At 41.5% G+C, this 18,772-nt stretch overlaps 1 protein-coding gene across 1 annotated transcript; it reads left to right on the top strand.

Moving 5' to 3' along the window:
• The first annotated feature begins 573 nt into the window (after positions 1-573).
• On the top strand, positions 574-14,178 carry cenpe (centromere protein E). The gene is made up of 45 exons (XM_037245748.1): positions 574-708; positions 1,362-1,474; positions 1,558-1,647; positions 1,867-1,985; positions 2,095-2,214; positions 2,513-2,594; positions 2,664-2,731; positions 2,847-2,921; positions 3,090-3,141; positions 3,236-3,323; positions 3,406-3,544; positions 3,931-4,050; positions 4,165-4,317; positions 4,390-4,540; positions 4,627-4,723; positions 4,794-5,028; positions 5,107-5,148; positions 5,275-5,442; positions 5,554-5,628; positions 5,793-5,861; positions 6,356-6,487; positions 6,600-6,777; positions 6,857-7,011; positions 7,116-7,214; positions 7,294-7,443; positions 7,713-7,796; positions 7,924-8,040; positions 8,131-8,247; positions 8,316-8,537; positions 8,766-8,843; positions 9,293-9,403; positions 9,523-9,702; positions 9,781-9,876; positions 9,958-10,023; positions 10,167-10,292; positions 10,375-10,569; positions 10,650-10,847; positions 11,092-11,304; positions 11,382-11,576; positions 11,717-11,893; positions 12,015-12,115; positions 12,196-12,293; positions 12,685-12,820; positions 12,897-13,234; positions 14,050-14,178. The coding sequence occupies exons 1-45, from the start codon at positions 653-655 to the stop codon at positions 14,109-14,111; spliced, it is 5,736 nt and encodes a 1,911-aa protein (XP_037101643.1). The 5' UTR covers positions 574-652; the 3' UTR covers positions 14,112-14,178.
• Positions 14,179-18,772: the final 4,594 nt, after the last annotated feature.

Raw genomic sequence — 18,772 nt, forward strand, 5'->3', positions numbered from 1 at the left:
AATGAGTATTTTTCAACCACTCTTATTAATATTCTAAAGCTCAATTCACATCAAACATTTCTATCACCTCTTCCATGGTTGTTTGTAACTTAAATTTGTATTTATGGTCTTAAGCTGTTATTTTCTATGTTAAGAGTTGATGCATTTATCCTAATTTATGTGAATAGGAATTATGTTCAGAATTTACAATCATCCATGTCTATTATTTACACATATTGTATGAGACTGGATGGCTGCCCACTGCTGTAACACAAGGAAATAAATTGGAATTATTCTATTTTGTCTTGTCTTGGAGCAATGTTGCATTAAAAAAGGTTAATAAAATTTAAATTAAAAATGCTTTCAAATAATATTAATTCATACCGTTTTCTCCTTGATTTATTGCGAAATCTATCAGCGGTATAGAAAATGGATGGAAGAGTGCCTTTATCGTACTTGATACACACTTCTTACCAGCAGATGGCGATAGTGTGTCCACGCGCTGTAAGCCTCCCTTATTTACCAAGAGAAGAATAATTTGTTTGCTATAAAACAACCAGTGAAGTAAGAGAAGAAGATATTTGAATTCTTAAACGACCCAACTCGGTTGTGTCGCTGAAAGAAGGTTGGCAAGAGAATTTCATTTCATTTTGGGGAGCTACAAAGCAGCAAAATGGCTGAGGAGTCCGCCGTTAAAGTGTGTGTTCGAGTGCGTCCGATTATTAAAAGGTGAGTTATCAGCGTTCATGTAACTTGTTCCGCAAAAATGCTCATTTTATCGACTAAGCTGATAAAAATAACGTCGACGCTTACGTTCAACACAGCGGTGGACTACATATTTAAAAAAAAAAACATGTATCAACTCTTTTCAAGCGTTATTTTTCCGTGAATGGCTTTATTGTTACGCGACTCTCTGTGAACGCCTTAGTCAACGCAAAGTGATGAAAAACGTTCATTCCACAAATTCCACGAAACAACATTCTTCAATGTTTCCTTGATTTATTGCGAAATGTATCAGCGGTATAGAAAATGGATGGAAGAGTGCCTTTATCGTACTTGATACACACTTCTTACCAGCAGACGGCGATAGAGTCTACGCGCTGTAAGCCTCCCTTATTTACCAAGAGAAGAAGATATTTGAATTATTAAACGACCCAAATCAGGTGCGTCGCGGAAAGTGATAAAAATAACGTCAACGCTTACGTTCAACACAGCGGTGGACTACATATTTCAAAAAACCATGTATCAACTCTTTTGCAAGCGTTATTTTTCCGTGAATGGCTTTAATGTTACGCGACTCTCTGTGAACGCCTTAGTCAACGCAAAGTGATGAAAAACGTTCATTCCACGAAACAACATTCTTCAATGTTTCCTTGCTACAGAGAAGAAGGTGTTCCATCTGAAAAGGCGGCGCCTGTTGAAGTTTTCTGGAAAACGGATAAGAAATCGATTCATCAGATTGATGATGGGAGCTCAACAAAGAGTTTCAGTTTTGGTATGGCTTTTCTGCAAAACAACGTACTTTGTATGCTGTTTTTAAATCTACAGTCAGAATATCGTGAAATCTTTTGTACACAGACCGAGTGTTCACTCCTGAAGAAACAACCAATCAGCTGTACCAGGAAATCGCAAAGCCGTTGGTTGTTTCAACTGTGCAAGGATACAACGGTTAGTGTTTGCACCTTCAAGTTAGATATATACACATTTTATGCCTTCTTGTTTTTATTTTTTTGTCTTGTATGTATATTGTGTACTATGTCTTGTCACCGTGGGATAGTGGGAACGTAATTTCGATTTCTTTGTGTGTCTTGGCATGTGAAGAAATTGACAAGAAAGCAGACATGTTCTTGTGCACGTGTGAGTTGTCACCTTTTTTGCTTTAAACAGGAACCATCTTTGCTTACGGTCAGACATCCTCTGGAAAGACATTCACAATGATGGGGAGTGACCATGTTCCCGGTGTCATACCGCTCGCTATTGATGGTGTCTTTGAAACCATCAAAAAGGTCCAAAATGTTTTAGATTTATTTCATGTTTTTGTGATAGGTTTTTTTTTTTTTTTTTTTTTTTTTTGGTCAATATCATTTTATCAACAATGTTCTGTTTGGTCTACAGTGTCCAGAGAAGGAGTTTCTTCTCAGGGTGTCATACATGGAGATTTACAATGAGACAGTATCTGATTTGCTAGTAGATAGCTGGAAAAGAAAACCTCTGGAAGTCCGAGAGAGTTTAAATGTAAGTTGTCTTTTATTTGTTTTACATGTCACCTTTGTGACACTCAATGATATTATATTCTTGGAAATTGGGGGCTGATCATGTCATTTTCTGCTGGTACCAGGTGGTAAAGAGCAAAGCTTTAAAATGTATTTATTTTAAAGGTCAAAAAGGTACAACATAATCCTTTAGCATGCATTTTGCTATTTTTTTATCGGATTTTGAGACAGTCCCACCGATGAAGGCAACAATCCCGTGACACTTGTTAGCTTTTCATTTGTAATTTTGAATCTTCATATTTCTTATCGACACTGTGCAGAAAACCGTCTATGTTGCTGACCTGACTGAGGAACTGGTGACCTCCTCTGCACAAGCGCTGGCTTGGATTCGCAAAGGAGAAAGTAAGTCTGAGGGATTGTCTCATCCGGATATACAGTAGTGATTCATTCATTGTGTATTTGACCCTGCAGAAAACCGTCACTACGGAAAGACGGAAATGAACGAGCGCAGCAGCCGCTCACACACCGTCTTTCGAATGGTAAGCAACTATTCCAGTTCACTTGAAAATTAATGAATTGAAAAATTGTCTATGGTTGTATTTTTAACGAAGGACTATTCAATTAATCAATAACCAATGCTCTACTGTGCTTTAGATCCTCGAGAGTCGTGAAAGAAGTGACCTGGGATCAGGGGAAAATGCCGACGGCGCCATCATCGTTTCCCATTTGGTAAGTCGGCATATATAGTTTTATTTTATTTTTTTTTTATATCTTTTTTTTTATATATGAGTCCATTTTATTCCTCTATTACAAGCGGTGGCTGTTAAATTTAAAGTGCATTATAAATAAATTAGATTCTAATTTGATCCTACTATTTTTTCCCCCTCCCTTTCTCAGAATTTAGTTGACTTGGCCGGATCAGAAAGAGCAAGCCAAACGGGGGCTGAAGGTAAACAACTCGAGTTTTGCACACTTGCTTTAATGCTCCGTCGACTTGAGGATAAACAATGCTTGGATTGACTTGACATGAATCCACTTGTTAGGGACACGCTTGAAGGAAGGCTGCAATATCAATCGCAGCCTTTTCACACTTGGTCAAGTGATCAAGAAGCTCAGTGAAGAAAGCCAAAGGTATGTCAAATGGGAAGATGTACTGGACTTGTTTACATTTTGTATTCTGTCCTAAAATGCTGAATCATTGTTCACATGGCAGTGTGTCCAGAAGTTTTATAAACTACAGAGACAGCAAGTTAACGAGGATTCTTCAAAACTCCCTGGGTGGAAACGCCAAAACGGTCATCTTGTGCACAATCACCACTGCGACGCTTGATGAGACACTCCGCACTCTGCAGGTTCACACCAATGATGTCATTCAAAATGCTACAATATTATTTTTGCGAGAACTTTCAATTTGCAGGCAATGACAGTAAGCTGTCAAATGGTATGTTTTTGGAAAATGTCAATTTAAACAATGGTTAAAACTAACCACAAACCTCTACTTTTTTTTTTTTTTTTTTTTTTTTTTTTTTTTTTTTTTTGTTCAGCTGAAGACATTTGGCCTTTTTACATTTGCTTTAAATGCAATTACATACCTCCAAGATGTTCCTAAATCATTTTTCAGGAGTGTGTGATATCCATAAACATGTTAGACTAAGAACTGAAACGGTTTAGTTATTTATTTTTTTTACGTCAGTGTTGCTCAGTGTTTAAATGATCTTCGTATGTTTTCATTCTACAGTTTGCCAGCACTGCAAAGAAAATGAAAAATGATCCCCATGTCACAGAAGTTTCAGATGACGGTGCGCTTCTCAAAAGATATCGCACCGAAATTGTCGACCTCAAGAGACGACTTCAGGAGGCATGACTTTTTTTTTTTTATGATTTATTTTATTCCCCCTCCCTGTTCCTCAATCCCCACGGATCGCATATCCGAATCATTTTCTGTATTGACCAAATGACTCCCATGCTGCAGGTTTCCTCCAGAACACAGACCACGGCAACAGAGAAACAGGTGCTCTCTCAACTTCTCCAAGAAAAACATCAACTTCAAGTGGAGCAAGAGGACAGAATAAGAAACCTCACCAAACTTCTGGTCACAAGCAACAACCTGACTTGTCAACAAAAGGTCACTAAGAATGAAAATAAGAAAATCCTCCCCTTCATTGCTGTCCTAACCCTTCCGATTATTGGTTTTCAGGTGCCCAAACGTCGGGTTACGTGGGGAGGGAAAATGCTACGCTTGGCCCGGCCGTCTCCCAGCGAAGACTGTCTGTCAGACCGTAGCTTTGCTGCGTCTGTCAGTCGAAAGAGGAAAATTCATTCCTCCTCTGTGATGGAGCAGATCGAAGGTAAGGACAAGAACCACTTAGTCATGCATGTTCGTTGTTTGTACTGCAAGATTGATAGTGACATTCATAATTTGGGATGTTAACAGATGAAGACTTTGATGGTGACTGGGAGATTCCTGGTGAGTCGTCAGATGACACAAGCCAATGTCAAGACTTGATGACTTTCCAGAGCATGGCTAGCAGGTACTTGTGCAATTCTAATGATCCTGTCATGAGTTTTGTGGTCTATTCATTTTCTTGGTGACCGTTTTAGGGCAGCTGAAAGAGTGGCAGAGCTGGAAGTTGAACTTCAAACAGTCTGCCAGCAAAATCAGCAAGCCCACGATCAAATTGCGGCAATGGAGCAGAAGGCAGCCGAAGTTGACCTCAAGCTCCAGAGCGAAAGGCAGCAGAAATCCCAGGCCGTCGACAAAGTCCAGTTGCTGGAGCTCCACGTGACGGAGCTAAAATTACAACTTGAGGAACAGCAGTTGAACTCTGGTCAACAAGTGCGTCGTGAACTGAATTCATAGTCTCTTGTCCGCCGTGCTTCCTTTATTTTACCTCATTTTTATTTCTTGCCCTAGCTGGAAGACTATCAGCGTTATGAGAGTCTAGCCACTGAAATCGTAAATGTGATTTTCAATTCTACTGTTGGGAAAGGAAACAGTTTGGCACTGCATAAACAGCCATGTCTGCATGAAAAATAATAAACCATGACCTAATGAGTTCTCGTTGTTTGAATGTGTTTCTAGGATATGCTGGCATCGGAGCGAGATCATCTCAAGCAGGCGCTGGACCTTGCCCTGGAGCGGACTCGAACACTGGAGATGGAGAATACTGCACTATCACAGGAGCTTGAGGAAAAAATGGAATTGCAGGAATTCGTCTCTCTTGAGGAGAAGCTGAGAAAAGAACAGGAGGTATAAAAAAATAAATAAAGCAATTGGCTGCCCTGTTTCACTACCTGTGCGGATGGATGGATTGCTTTGTAAATATATGTTGACATTTGGCCATTGTTTGTGATCTCACAGTGCGAGTTGGAAAATACAATTTGCTCATTGAAGGAAGCTATGGAATCCCGAGAACTTCAGTACTTGGAACTTCAGGTGAGGAGGCTTTTTTTTCCAGCTAAATAGGACTAAAATGTATGCAAAGTAATTTCAACTGTTCAATTTGATTTATAAAAAAAAAAAAAGTACTTTTATTGCTATACACTTAAGTCCTGGCAGCGCATAAATAAAATCAAATGTTTTTCTTTTCTTTTTAAAAGACAAATTTGGAGACCGTCTCTGAAGAGCTGAGGAAGAAAACTAAAATTGCTGATGATCTTCAGAATATGGTATGGAGTACTTCTATCTAGTCATAGTTCACATTTGTAGGTAATATTAGCTAAACTGAGAAGTAGAAAATAACAGACAAGGTAATGCCGAATGTTTTTACACCTTTTTTTTCTTTGTCTAAAGTGTCTTTCTTGTATTGCCATAATTAAACATTGCCAACGTAGCTACAGCTGTTTATATAAAAAAAAAAAAAAAAATGTAACTGCAAGCAGTAATTTATCCGGATTTCTTTTTTTTTTTTTTTTTTTTTTTTTTTTTTTTTTTTCTAGTAGCTCACCTTTACACATCTACACTGCTGCACTTTGTACTTTATAATTATCTTATTTCATATTTTTATATAGAAGGTCACTTTTCTTTTTAACCAGCCGAAATACCTCTACATTGCTGAAAGCCGTATGCAACGAAATTTCGTTTTGTACACACCTGGTGTTGACAAAATGACAATAAAGTTCTGTCTAAGTCTACAAAGGGATGTTTTGTTTCCTTCTTTTAGTGTGGTAAAGATTTGTCCAAAGAAGTGGCAAAGCTTCAGCTTTCTCTCGATGACTCTGAGGCCCTCGGCAGAGAGACAAAGAAAGAATGGGCAGTTCTGCGCAGCGAAAACATTGCCTTGCAAGAGTTGAAGGTAACAAAAATAGGCAAAGGAGGTTGAACTTGAATTCATCAGCACCAATCCCCCTGGAAATAGATTGTTGTTCGTGAGCCCACTCTTCCTGTCGTCCTCATCTTCTCTTCAGATGACCCTGACTGACAGCCATGAAAAGATGGAAGCTGAAGTCACCAGCCTGAGTCTTCAACTTCAGGCCGAAAAATCACAATTCAAGAAGATGCAGGCGGATCTCCAGAAAGAGCTCAACGTAGTGTTTAACGAGAACATGAAGCTAACCAGTTTACTTGATGGCAAAGTCCCCAGAAGTAGGTTTTTAAAAGATGGGCCCTACTAATCCCGACGGCGGCGGATTTTCAGGTTGATGGCAATGTTTTCCGTACGCAGATATGATGGAGAGCGTGGAACTTGAAAGAACAGTGACCGACCTGAAAAAGGAGCTTGCGGCATCTCAAGAAGCTGAGGGTGTCCTGAGAGCTCAAGTGGAGGAAATCCAGTCTCTTCAGGCTCCCACATTTGAAGCCAACAACCCAGAGAAACCGGTTTGTTTATGAACCAAACTTCAATACAGTTTTAAATGGATTATTTGGTGGCCCGCAAAGGTAGTCCATACAGGTGCTTCAAAACCTTGTTGTCTCATGTGCAGAATTCTTCTCAAGAGTTGGAGGAGCTAGAATCCGTTGTGGCGACTCTCAGAGCGGAGCGAGACCAGGTCCAGATGGATCTGCAAGAAAATATCGATATGGTCAGCTTTCGCCATCTTAATATCTTTTTGGGTGTGTCCAAGGCCAAAGCCTCATTGCTCGTTCCATGCGTCAAAACAGATGATCGAGCTTCAGGAGGAGCTCAGGACGGAACTCGGGGAAAAAGTTGTTCTGAAAGAACGGATCAAGCAGCTGGAAGAGTCACAAACAGACAACTTGGAAAAGCCTTTGGATGACTTGGCTGCAGAGCTTGAGACGTTGCAAGCACAAGTAAGTTGAAGCCAAAGTTTGCCATATCTTACAAAAGTCACATTGGATTCATATCAGTTTTGTGGTTTTCCATCACAAGATTGAGTTGGTGTATGTTGTAGCGTTGCAACCTCTAAAAAGAAGTTACTACTTTCCTATTCGTCTTTTTATTTTATGTTCTGTATGTAAATTGAGTCAGTTCTTGAAGTAGTACAGTCAGTTCAGATTTCAGCCTTGTCAGTCCCTTGGAAGTCTCCACAACCAGGCATGTTTTCTTCTCCCCGTTTCAGAAAGAACAACTTGAGGCGACTCTACAAGTTGTCAATGAGCAAAAGGACCAACTAGAGGGAGAGCGGCAGCAGTTTATTGATGGGGTGAGTGAAGGCTTTGCTTTTCCACATGGCAAAGTCCATTTTTGCAGATGATGAATTGATTTTGGTAAATACATTTTCTCTCTCTATATAACTGAATTGCTCCACTTTTTTTGGGGTCAAATATTAGGCTGCAGAGAATCAAAGCCTTCTACATTCCCTCCAATCTCAGCTTCAAGAGCAAGTTGAGAGAAATGATGACATTGAGCAATCGGCTGGAGAGAAACAAGCTCAGCTGCAGTATCAGGTTTGTTGAAAGCACCTTAAAAAATTGGACACATTTTCATAAATACCCAAAACCTCCAGTTAATTGTTTCCTTTTTTTTTTTCTTTCTAGGTTGAAGAGTCTCAAACTCTTCTCCAGTCCCTTCAAGATGAGCTTGAAGCGCTGAAGCACAAGAACAATAATCTTGTCAAAGTCACTGAGGAGAAAGAGTTTGATTTCAAGCAAAGTGTAAGTTATGTCCTACCGATTTGTTTTCTATCCGCTGGTGCCTCTAAAATAAGCCTTCTTTTAAACAGATTAAGATTTTGAGCGAAGAGCTTGAAACCGCAAAAGCAAATGGGGGCGACCTGCGTTTCAACGAGGACACCGGACGTCAGACTTTGACCGAAGAGACTCGGGAGTTGCTGTCCAGAGTGACGTCTCTCACCGAGGAGAGGGATCAGCTGCTTGACACGGTGAAGCACCTGAGACAGGACAAGATGCAGCTCAGGACAGAACTGGAGGAAAATATGGAGATGGTAAGGGAATGTGCATATAGATCAATGTGGCTTAGTCATAGTAATCCATCCATTTAGAATGTCATAGGACGACGCATTTCCGAAGCAGATGCATAACAAAACTGCAATTTTCAATATTCATGACGGCTTACAAACAGGAGCATGTCATTTTTTTTATGAATTGTGGGTCCACCCCAGTTGCCCCGTCCTTGTTCTTGGAGGTACAATTCAAATGTTGATCTGTTTTAGATGCAGTGTGGGTTGCAGCAACAGTTCAAGTCAGATCTGCCGTTGCTGAAAGAACTCGAAGCTCAACAGAATGCACAGGTAAGGTTCTGCTGACACTTGAATCTGGCCAATTTGTGATCTACCAATTTACCAAACTGCCTTATTTTGTTTACGCAGCGAGTCACTGAAAAAGTTGTCTATTCTTTCTGGAACATCTTAAGATGGTGCCAAAACAGCTGCTTAATCGGAAACGATGAATACGTTCAATTAAAAAAAAAAATTAAAGTACATCACTAACTTGCTATTCCCGTTTTGGATTAATGTCCTATTGAAGGTGCGGAATTTATTGTCAAGGTGGTAGGTTTGCCTTTTAATCTAATGCACGTTTACGATAATTCATTAAGGAGTAAGTGGGCCTCTTGAAAACCGTACTCCAGTGTTATCATGATAAGGAATCTTGTCTGTATGCTCTACAAAAACATTACCTTTGCAAAAATGCTCTGTATATGGTTTTATATCAGAACACTGTTCATGTTGGGGATTTTCAGACTGCTGAGACTCAAGCAGAGCTCACAATGGCAGAAGAGAAGATCCGACGTCTACAGGAAGAGATCGGCCTGTTAATGAATGAAAACAAATGCCAAGAACTTCAAAATCAGGCAAGAACTAACAATTTTTTTTTTTTTTTTTTTATATGGCCATGGATTTCTTTCTAAATAGATTTTAGCTCTTGTGTGCACAGTCATGGTCATTCCAGTTAAGTCTCACATCCTCACAGGTTCAGAGGCTGTCTGAGGAGCTTGAGTGTGCCATCGCAGAGCGAACCAGCCTCCAATCTGAGATGGAGAAGCTGCTTTGTCAAGTGACTTCTCTCGGTGAAGAGCGACATCAGCTGCATGAGCAACTGGAGGCACTGGGACAGGAAACAAGCCAGCTCAGAGCACAGCTGCAGGACAAGGTGAGCACAGCACAGTTGTGTCGAATTGTAATTCCAGGCCAGTGGCTTGACTAAATGATATTCAAATGATCGTTGAAGGTCTCCACAATGCAAGAGAGCGAGAACAAGCACAAGCAGTCCAGGTTGCTGCAGCAGGCCGAGGCCAGAAAATTGGAGAGCGACCTTCGACAAGAGGTGGAGATGCACGTCAAAGCTCCATTGTGACAGAGCACAAAGAATAAAGGATTTTTGCATCTTTTCTCACAAATACTTTAGGTGCAGCAGCTGGAGGAGCAGCTCAAAACCGTCAAGGGAAACCAAACGGTGGTTCAAACTGAGCAGGTTTCTTTTTTCCACTTTTAGTTCTGCAATGTAAATGTCAATCGGTCCAAAAGAAACTATTTATTGTTGCCATGGCCCAGAAAAGAGTCAATGTGCACTTTTTTTGAACATAGCTCTTCTGTTGCTTTTCTTCCCCTTTTCAGTTGCTGGCAGAAGCAAACGCAACCGTGGCCATACTCACTGAGAAGCTTCAAAGTTGCGAGCAGGACTCTACAGCCTCCAAGGTGACGGCACAAGCCAGGCTGCGCGACTTAACCTCGCAACTTGAGGTAAATGCATCGGGGAGGAAATCATTTTGGCTTTTGTTTTGACATCACAAGGATTGTCCAATCATGGTTATGCCATTTACAGGAGTTATTTGGACGCCTGGAGGAATTTATACAAAAAAACGGCCAGCTTCAACCCGCATTCGAAGGAGACAGCCTAAGGGCGGACATTTTTGTGACTAACGAGGAGTACAACTCCTTTCCTCAAGCCACGCGGAAAGTCGCCAACGTGGTCTACAGGCTGGGAGCCCAGAATCTTAGCACGCTCCAGTTTATGCTTGTAAATAGCCAACTATTCCTTCCATGTGATCATTTCGCTAAGTCCACGCAGGATTTATGAAATTCTCATCCCCCCCCCAGGATGCCCTTCTGGTAGAGGCCAAAGAATTCAAGAGGATTTTCCGGGAGTCGATCCAAATTGATGCGACCATCTTTGAGGAGTGGCACTTGCAGGATGTGTTGCGCTGCAAAGCCGACTCTCATCCAGACCTGGACTCTTCCTCAGAGCAGACTCGCAGATTGGCTGAACTCATCGACAAAAGACAGTTCTACGTGCAGGCGAGTTTTATTTTTCTTGCTGCAGATTTACAAATTCACAGACAGTGTTCCCAATAATAATTTAGAATGGGGAACTAGTTGGTAATTTTTTATTTATTTATTTTTTTTCAAGCATTTTTAACATCAATGTTCCAAGTCCAACATAAGATTTCTTTTTTTTAATTGCAGTTTAATTTTATTAATAGGCAATTCCGCATTTGATCTTTGATGCTTTTAAAAATGACAAACATGCCTTGTTTTACAGAAAGTGGGCCACATTTTGGAGATCCTCGATGCAGGCTTGGATTCTTACCACCATGAAGTTTCTGCTGAGGGCAGAGAGAGGGCAAGGTTCTCAGGGCTGATGCAGGAGGAGCACACCAGACAACCTTTAGATGCCGGTAGGATGCACGGCCTCTTTAGCGCTGAGGCCGCCAGCAGGTGTGCGGTGCTGCAAAGCAGGAAAATGCTTTTGCGGGTAAGTTTTATGCTCTCATTTTCCTCACCTAACTCTGGGGAAAGTACTCACTCCACGTCTCTCTGAACCCCCTGCAGAGCATCTTTACCGAACGCGATGTTCAATATCAGGAATTGCGGCAGGTGACGGCGCGGGCTCAGTCCCAGTTGCATGAAGAAAAAAGCAAGCGTGTCGCTCTGCGACAGAAGCTGGAGGAGATTCCAGAGCTGACTTTGCTCTGCAACAACCAAGAATTTAGTAGTCGACTCCAGCAATCTGAGGAGAAAGTCAAAGTAAGTCTTAGTATCATTTTAGATTGATAACTGAGAAGGGCTTCAATCAGTCATAATGTTCTCCGTTTATTTGAAGCACTTCATGTATGTATACATTCTCAACTTTGGTGAAGTGTAAATGGACATGTTTTCTTTCTCAGGCTTTATGTCTCAAGAACAAGGAGCTTGAAGAGACTCAACAAAAAAACAACACTTGCTTCTCTGGCTACAAGACGACCATTCAGCAACTCGAGACGGAACTTGAGGAGAATCGGGGCAAGGTTGAAGAACTGAAGAACGACGTGGAAATCCTGAAAAGCCGATTGCACGAATCTGAGGTTGGTTCCAACAACGCCACGGAAAAACTACGAGGAGCCATCGGGAATGTCATTTGGGATTACCGGAATGAAATGCTTCAGACTTTTCACGACTCCCAACTGAAATGCTCTTGTCTGATAGGAACGTGCATTGCCTTCAGTTGCCGAGCTGCAGAAAGCCCAAGCGCAGTTGTACATGAAGACAATGGAGTTGAGCGTTGCTTCCGATAAACACCAACAAGAGTAAGGAAGGACCGGCCACCACCGGTACTGTACCGTCTTTTCGTCCCGCTCTTCACATTCTGCCCCCGATTATCTTTCAGGATCCAGAGGATGACCGCTGCCTTGCAAATGAAGGAAGAGTCGGTGAGGAAACTGAAGGAATCGCTAAGGGTGTTGCAGCAGCAAGGAGCCGATCCAGGTAAAACCAAAATAAATCTTCAATTCTAATCCCAAATATAGTAGCACAGTTTGCCCAAGTCTTCCAAAATGAGGCGTATTTTTTGGAAGCCACTGACAAATGGAAAATTTAAAAAAAAAAAGCTGCTTTTAGTCGTTTAAAATGAAACTGAAAATAAAATTGCATTCAAATTTCAATATCAAAGCAATACACTCAAAGTACTCTTTAAGGTTAAAAAAAAAAGAAGCTTTGACCAAATGTATTTTGAATATTCTGTCAATGTTATCAATCAATATTTTATTTTGCATTTAAGTATATTTTAAAACAATTTATCCATGATTATTGTTGAGTCACTTATCGATTAGCGGAAAATCATTTTCTACCTCACGTGTTTCTTGAAATGCTTCTTTAGTCCTGAAGGGTGAAGAGCTTTGTGACCGTTTCCTGAACCCGCGGGGTGTGGTGATCAAGAGCAGCGCTATGCTCCAAAACAGCAAACTGGAGGAGGAAGTCAAACAGCTTCACGTTAAAATCTCACAGCTTGAAAGGTAAGACAAACGCACAGACGCCGGCCGCTTGCTTCGCCTCGGGTTTCCCTCTTGACGTGTTTGTGTTCCGCCTCAGCGTGATTTCCAGTCAGCAGGCGGACGTTAGCAAATGGAAGAACAGAGCGCTCAAGATAAAGTCAATGGTCAAAGCGGACATCAAGCCTTTGCCGCCGAGCACTCCCACCAAACGTGGACTACCCATGTGCCCGGACCTCCTCCCTCAGTCACCAAAGAAGTTGCTACTTGCGTCCCACATGGTCCCGGATTCCCCCGTCAGGCAGTTGGATGCACCACACATCCCGCTGCTCAACTCTCCGAAAAGCCGATTTTTCGACCAAGACTCAGACACGGATCTGCTTTACAGAACATTTCCCAGAAAGTTCTTTGATAACTCCACCCTTGGACTCAGCGCAGGTAAACCGCCATGAACAAATCTTAGCTCGCACTTCAGCTGCAATTTAAGGCTGTTTATTATCTCTGTCAGAGGTTGCCCATGTTCCCGTCGAAACGGATGCACAGACCGGTCAGTAACTGCCGTCGGTCGGTCACATTGCCGATGTTAGCATTTTGGCACTTAGTGCTTAGTTAGAAGGTGCCAATTTTCATTTGACTGCACTGACACACTGAAGTGGGTCTTCCTTTTTGGGTGACTTTACATTTCTCCACAGGCGTCACTTGGCGATTTTTATTTTATTTATCTTATCGCTGGCATTGGGCAGAAATCCTCGTATCTCCAAAACCGTCATTTTTCAGGAGATGCGTGTTCAACCATTAACGTGGCATTGGCAAAGAGAGCAAGCCATTTTCAACACTTGGTCAAATATTTGTACAAAGTATACATTTGTGCAACAAAATATTGCATTTACCAAATTGATTCAACATATGATGAAGAGGTTTCAGCCCAACGCCAGCAATGTTGTTAATAGCACAGGTGTCAAACTCGAGGACCGTGGGCCGCATTATTTTATGTGGCCCGTGACAACAAATCATGTCTGTCAACTAAAATCTCGACCAAAATGTTTGTTGAAATATAAAGTATGCAATCTATCGGTCTTGAATGCTTTTCTGAAAGGCAAAGTAATTGATCAGTTGTAAAACAAACACACTGGGGGATGTTTTAAGCACAAATGGACGAGTCTTTGAAAAGTGGTGTATTTCCACCAGCACTTTGGGGGTTACTTCCTGAACACCAGTTATTCATAAGTGTTTTTTTCCCCTTGTTTTTGCAGATGCCACCTCGGATGCGTGTGCCTCTCAATCGGCGGACGCCCCAGATTGTATCACGCAGTGAACGCAACATTTTTCTTGTTTCCTTTTTTAAATAGCTATTTTTATAATTAAAGACATTTTTAACAGACTGGTCTGTACAAGTAGTCAAGTTTATTTGTATCGCCCTAAATCACAAGCAGTCTCAAAGGGCTTCACATAGACAAAAATGGACAATTCTCAAAGCATCCCCTGATCTTAAGCTCCCAAAAGGGCAAGGAAAAACCCCTGCCAGGGGAAAATGAGAAACCTTGAGAAGGGACCACAGATGGAAGGATCCCCCTTTCAGGATCACCAGGTTGTAATGGATGCAGAGAGGGCACAAATAATACATAATATGAAAATCAAAAAAGTGGATGTCCAAGTCAGAGCGAAGGGCTGCCGGAGGAGCCCTCTACTATCCTGGCTGTGGAGGTTGAGCTGCAGTTCCCCCAACCTGAATTGGCCCACAAGAATCCAGATAGCCGCTGTCAGCTTGGGTGCCACCTAACCACCTCCCCGGCCGGGGAGGTGGGGGAGAGAAAACAAACTCCGGCCGAATCTGCCACTACAGGTTAGTTAAAGGCCATATCATAGAAATGTGTCTTTAAACGTGTCTTAAATGTTTCTACTGAGGTAGCAGTTCTAATATCCATTGGTAGGGCATTCCAAAGCTCTGGAGCCCGAATAGAAAATGCTCTAGACCCTGCAGACATTTTCTTGGCCCTCGGTGTCTCTAAAAGAGTAGCGTTTTGCGAACGAAGGTTACGAGACGGAAGTCGACGAGATATGAAGGCGCTAAGCCATGCAGGGATTTATATGTTAATAGAAGAACCTTGAAGTCACATCTTAAATGGACCGGACTGTCTCAGTGGCATGATTAGCTCTAAAACCAGACTGAAAAGAGTCATATCGATTATTGGCGACCATGTAATCAATAAGCTGCTGCGCTACTACTTTTTCAAGAAGTTTTGCTATGAATGGGAGGTTTGAAACTGGCCTATAATTACTGAGACAGTCCGGGTCAAGATTTGGTCGCTTAAGTAACGGTTTAATGATAGCGGTTTTAAAGGCTGTCGGCACTATCCCAGAGGAGACAGACAGACAGATCGATTATATTTAAGACGGACGGTCCTAAAATTTGAAATAATTCTTGAAGTAGTTTGGCTGGAAGAGGGTCGAGTAAACCTGTTTAGCCGCACTAACCAATTGTGTAAGCCTTTCAAGGGACACGCTTTTAAAATTTGAGAGGGTTATTGCATGATCATCAGCGCTGGTAAACTGCGGTCTCGACCGAGCGATTGGAATGGTATTCTTGATCTCGTCCTTAATGGATTCAATCTTTTGAGCAAAAAATTTCATGAACTCGTCAGCTGAGTGGAAGGAACTATCGGGGCTCGGCTGGCGTAGAGTCAGCTTTGCCACTGTGTCAAAAAGGTGTTTAGGGTTGTTTTTATTGAGATTAATAACTTGCGAAAAATACCGCGTTTTTGCTAAAATAAGCGCATCTTTATATTTCAGGAGGCTGTCCTGCCATGCCTGATGGAAAACCTCAAGTTTGGTTAAACGCCATCTGCGCTCATGCTTTCTAGTAATTGCTTAAGCGTACGCGTTTCATCTGTGAACCACGGAGTAGGCAATCTACGGCGAGTTTTCACGACGCCACAGAGTCAATGGCATTTAACAATGTCGCATTGAATTCATTTGTAAGATTATCAATAGAGCCGATGTATGCGGGAAATATGGCGGTTGCCGGCGACAGTAACGCAGATAGCGCAGTTGCAGTCATGGAGTTAAAATTACGGCTCCTATAATTCTGATTGCTCTCTTGTCTTTGAAAAGGAACTAAAATTTCGAATTTTTTTATAATCTTAAACGTCCCGCCATGTAAGATTTTTTTTTTTTTGGAATGGTTGCCATAATAATCTATTGCAGTGTCACCTTCAAGCCAACAGGGGGCACACTGAGCTCAGTTACAGAATTGTATAAATCGAATCGTTCAAAAATGCAACAGATTTCTGGAATTAAACAGTGTCGTGGAAAAAAAAAAGTATTTGCCCCGCTTAACTCCTTTTATCCCTTGCAACACCTTTTACCCATTGTTTCACCACTTTAATGTTTGATATCACCAAACAATTATAATTATCAGGTGAATATTAAAACTGTGGTTTACTTCTCGGAACGATGCCATTTTTGTCCAGTCTCTTCCTCAATATTGAGTCAAGAAAACTAGCTTTCGCTTCAGTTGTTCCAATCTTTTGTGACCTCCCGGCCGACTCGTTGCTTTGCTCTTGGGGGTCATTTTTACGAACTGGCTGTTCACTATTGTTCTGTGTTTTCTCCATTTGTGGCTAATGGCTATAGCATGTTTTGCTAAAGCTTGACTTTGTTACCATTTCTAGACTGATGACGGGAGATGACTCAAACAATAATAAGCCAAATTAATGGTACAATAGAAGAAACCAAACCATCATGTTTGTAAGCCCAGGAGAGCAGTGTGCCAATCCAAAATACTGGCTCCAGCAATAATCCCGTTTTTAAGCTTATCTTTCAGCAGGGAGATGCCGAACGAACGGTTTCATTTGTAGACTGACTTGTGAGAAAACACACATCAAACATGTCACCACGAATGGGGGACCTCTGAGTCCTCCCCCCGTCTTCTGCCCCCATCAACATGTGACAAAAAAAAGTTTAAATTTGCTTTCAGAGGATGAACATATCAGTGCGTCGACGTTCCGCTGTCAGGTAAAATGACAGATCGCTTTTACTGTATCGTGACTTTGAACTCTGGGACGTTAAGGAGACAGATTGTTTTTGTCAAGCAGAGAGAAAGAAAAAAAACGACCTTGAACCTAAAATCCTTTCACAAATGTGAACAATCTAAAAATATTCATCCCCCTTTCAAAAGTGAAACTGATGGAATTTAGGAGACCTGATGTCACCACTGGCTAAGAAGCATAGCCACAATATATATTTTGGACTTTTATTATTCAAAGAGAGCCATCATTTTAGCAAGCATTGTGGTCCAAAGGTGAAATGGGAATATTTGAATAGGTGTATGAAAGGCAACGTATGAAAGGTGCCTCTTGGTGTTGTTTGAATTTTGCTTCTTTTGTTCATTTGGCAATGTTACATGTTCTGGTGCTAATTATACAAGCTCGCGAGTCTTGGCACCTTGAGAACGATACAAACACGACTGTTTTTGACATGTTCATTTAACGTTCCAAATCAGATGTAAATATGCATAGAAAGTCCCAATGGGATGACTTTGATATGCAAATTGAAAGTGCAAACAAAGGTAGGGGAGACATTTAAAGAAAAGTGAAAATAAACGTCTTGTAAATTTGACACCTCACAAAATGTCTTATCAACACCGGCAAGTATTAAAAGAGAGAGAAAAAAATAAAAAATCTCCCTCTCAAACTTCATGGGCTTGGCTGCTGCTGAAAAATAGATATGTCTACTTAAAGCGAAATAAAAACTAAGCATTTTTAGAAAGCAACCAGCTTGTCCAACTCATTAAAACTCATCAAATTAAAAATACTCTAATTGCAATAATGGCACGGTCAAGTCAAGTTGCAGCATCTCAGCCGTGGACTAAATTCCGCTCGTTAACTCTGCCGCTGATAGAATAAACCACTTCATGATTCTTATTCGCAATTTCCAACACAAATGTCCTTTTGCCAAGCGCAGATATGCCTTCAAGTATTGCCTCCCGCCATTGGCAACACGCGTCGATTTTCAATGGCTCTCTGCCAGCCTCAACAACACCAAGGTTACACAGGAGAAGTTGAGCTCGTGATAAAATATGCAAAAGCCACAGCTTGGTCACCAGGCCCTGTTCATTGGAATTCAAGAGCTTGCTTGGGACCTTTGACAACTGCTTAAGTAATTAGTTGCAGGAAGACACCTCCCAAACGCAACAGCCCTCCCCACCACTTTTGCTTCATGTCTTGTGGGTATGCTTCCATTTTCCAAGTCTTCTGGATTGCTTCTTGCTCTGCACATTTTCTGCAAGTGTTTTCCTTCACTGGAGCTTTTGTTTTGGCTATATTTGCACCTGACGAACAAATCTAAGTAAAAAGTAACATTTACAGTTCGTTCCTTCATTGTGCTTCTTCGGTACGATTTGAATGAATGAGCTGATGGTTGGCAAAATGGCGTCAACTGTTGGTGATTGGCTGTTAGCTAGCAAATGAGTAAAAAAGGTTAAGCCAGAGAGTTGCTGTGTCTTTCCTACCTGACAGGTGGGGAAGTGTATTTGTGTATGCCATACAAAAGGATATGGGTTGAGGGTGTTTGTGGGTGAAATTTTGTGTGTTTATTGATCTGGCCAGGTATGTGTGTGTTCACGTGATGGCGCTGCCTTCAGGCTCCTCGAGGCATACGAGTAAAAGAGCAGCTAAGGGCACCTACCGGCATCTTCTGATGGTTCTCTCGTCTTCTGTTTTGTTGAGACCGCTGAAGCAACGACGTGTGTGTTTGTGCATGTCTTTGGGTGTTAACAATTTCATCAGAAGGATTCACAAGGACTTTGACGATGGCCGTCCTAAGTATAGGCCCAGAAATGACTGGTTTATTTATTTATTTATTTATGCTAGCTCGCTCCATATTCGGACAAAATTAAAAGCACCAAACAAGTGATTAAAGCAAGGTCTGCTAGCTTGATGCTAATTCGCATCCGCTACTGTGAGCATCATGAATATC

Source organism: Syngnathus acus, chromosome 2 (genome assembly GCF_901709675.1).
Source record: "Syngnathus acus chromosome 2, fSynAcu1.2, whole genome shotgun sequence".
NCBI lineage: Eukaryota > Metazoa > Chordata > Actinopteri > Syngnathiformes > Syngnathidae > Syngnathus > Syngnathus acus.

What these genes read in the sequence shown, in the direction of transcription:
- cenpe (XM_037245748.1), top strand. Translation starts at nt 653, where the DNA reads ATGGCTGAGGAGTCCGCCGTTAAAGTGTGTGTTCGAGTGCGTCCGATT. An exon ending in AAGCTCAGCTGCAGTATCAG is followed by an intron (nt 8,041 to 8,130) that starts GTTTGTTGAAAG and finishes TTTTCTTTCTAG; the next exon opens with GTTGAAGAGTCTCAAACTCT. An exon ending in GAGCACAGCTGCAGGACAAG is followed by an intron (nt 9,703 to 9,780) that starts GTGAGCACAGCA and finishes TGATCGTTGAAG; the next exon opens with GTCTCCACAATGCAAGAGAG.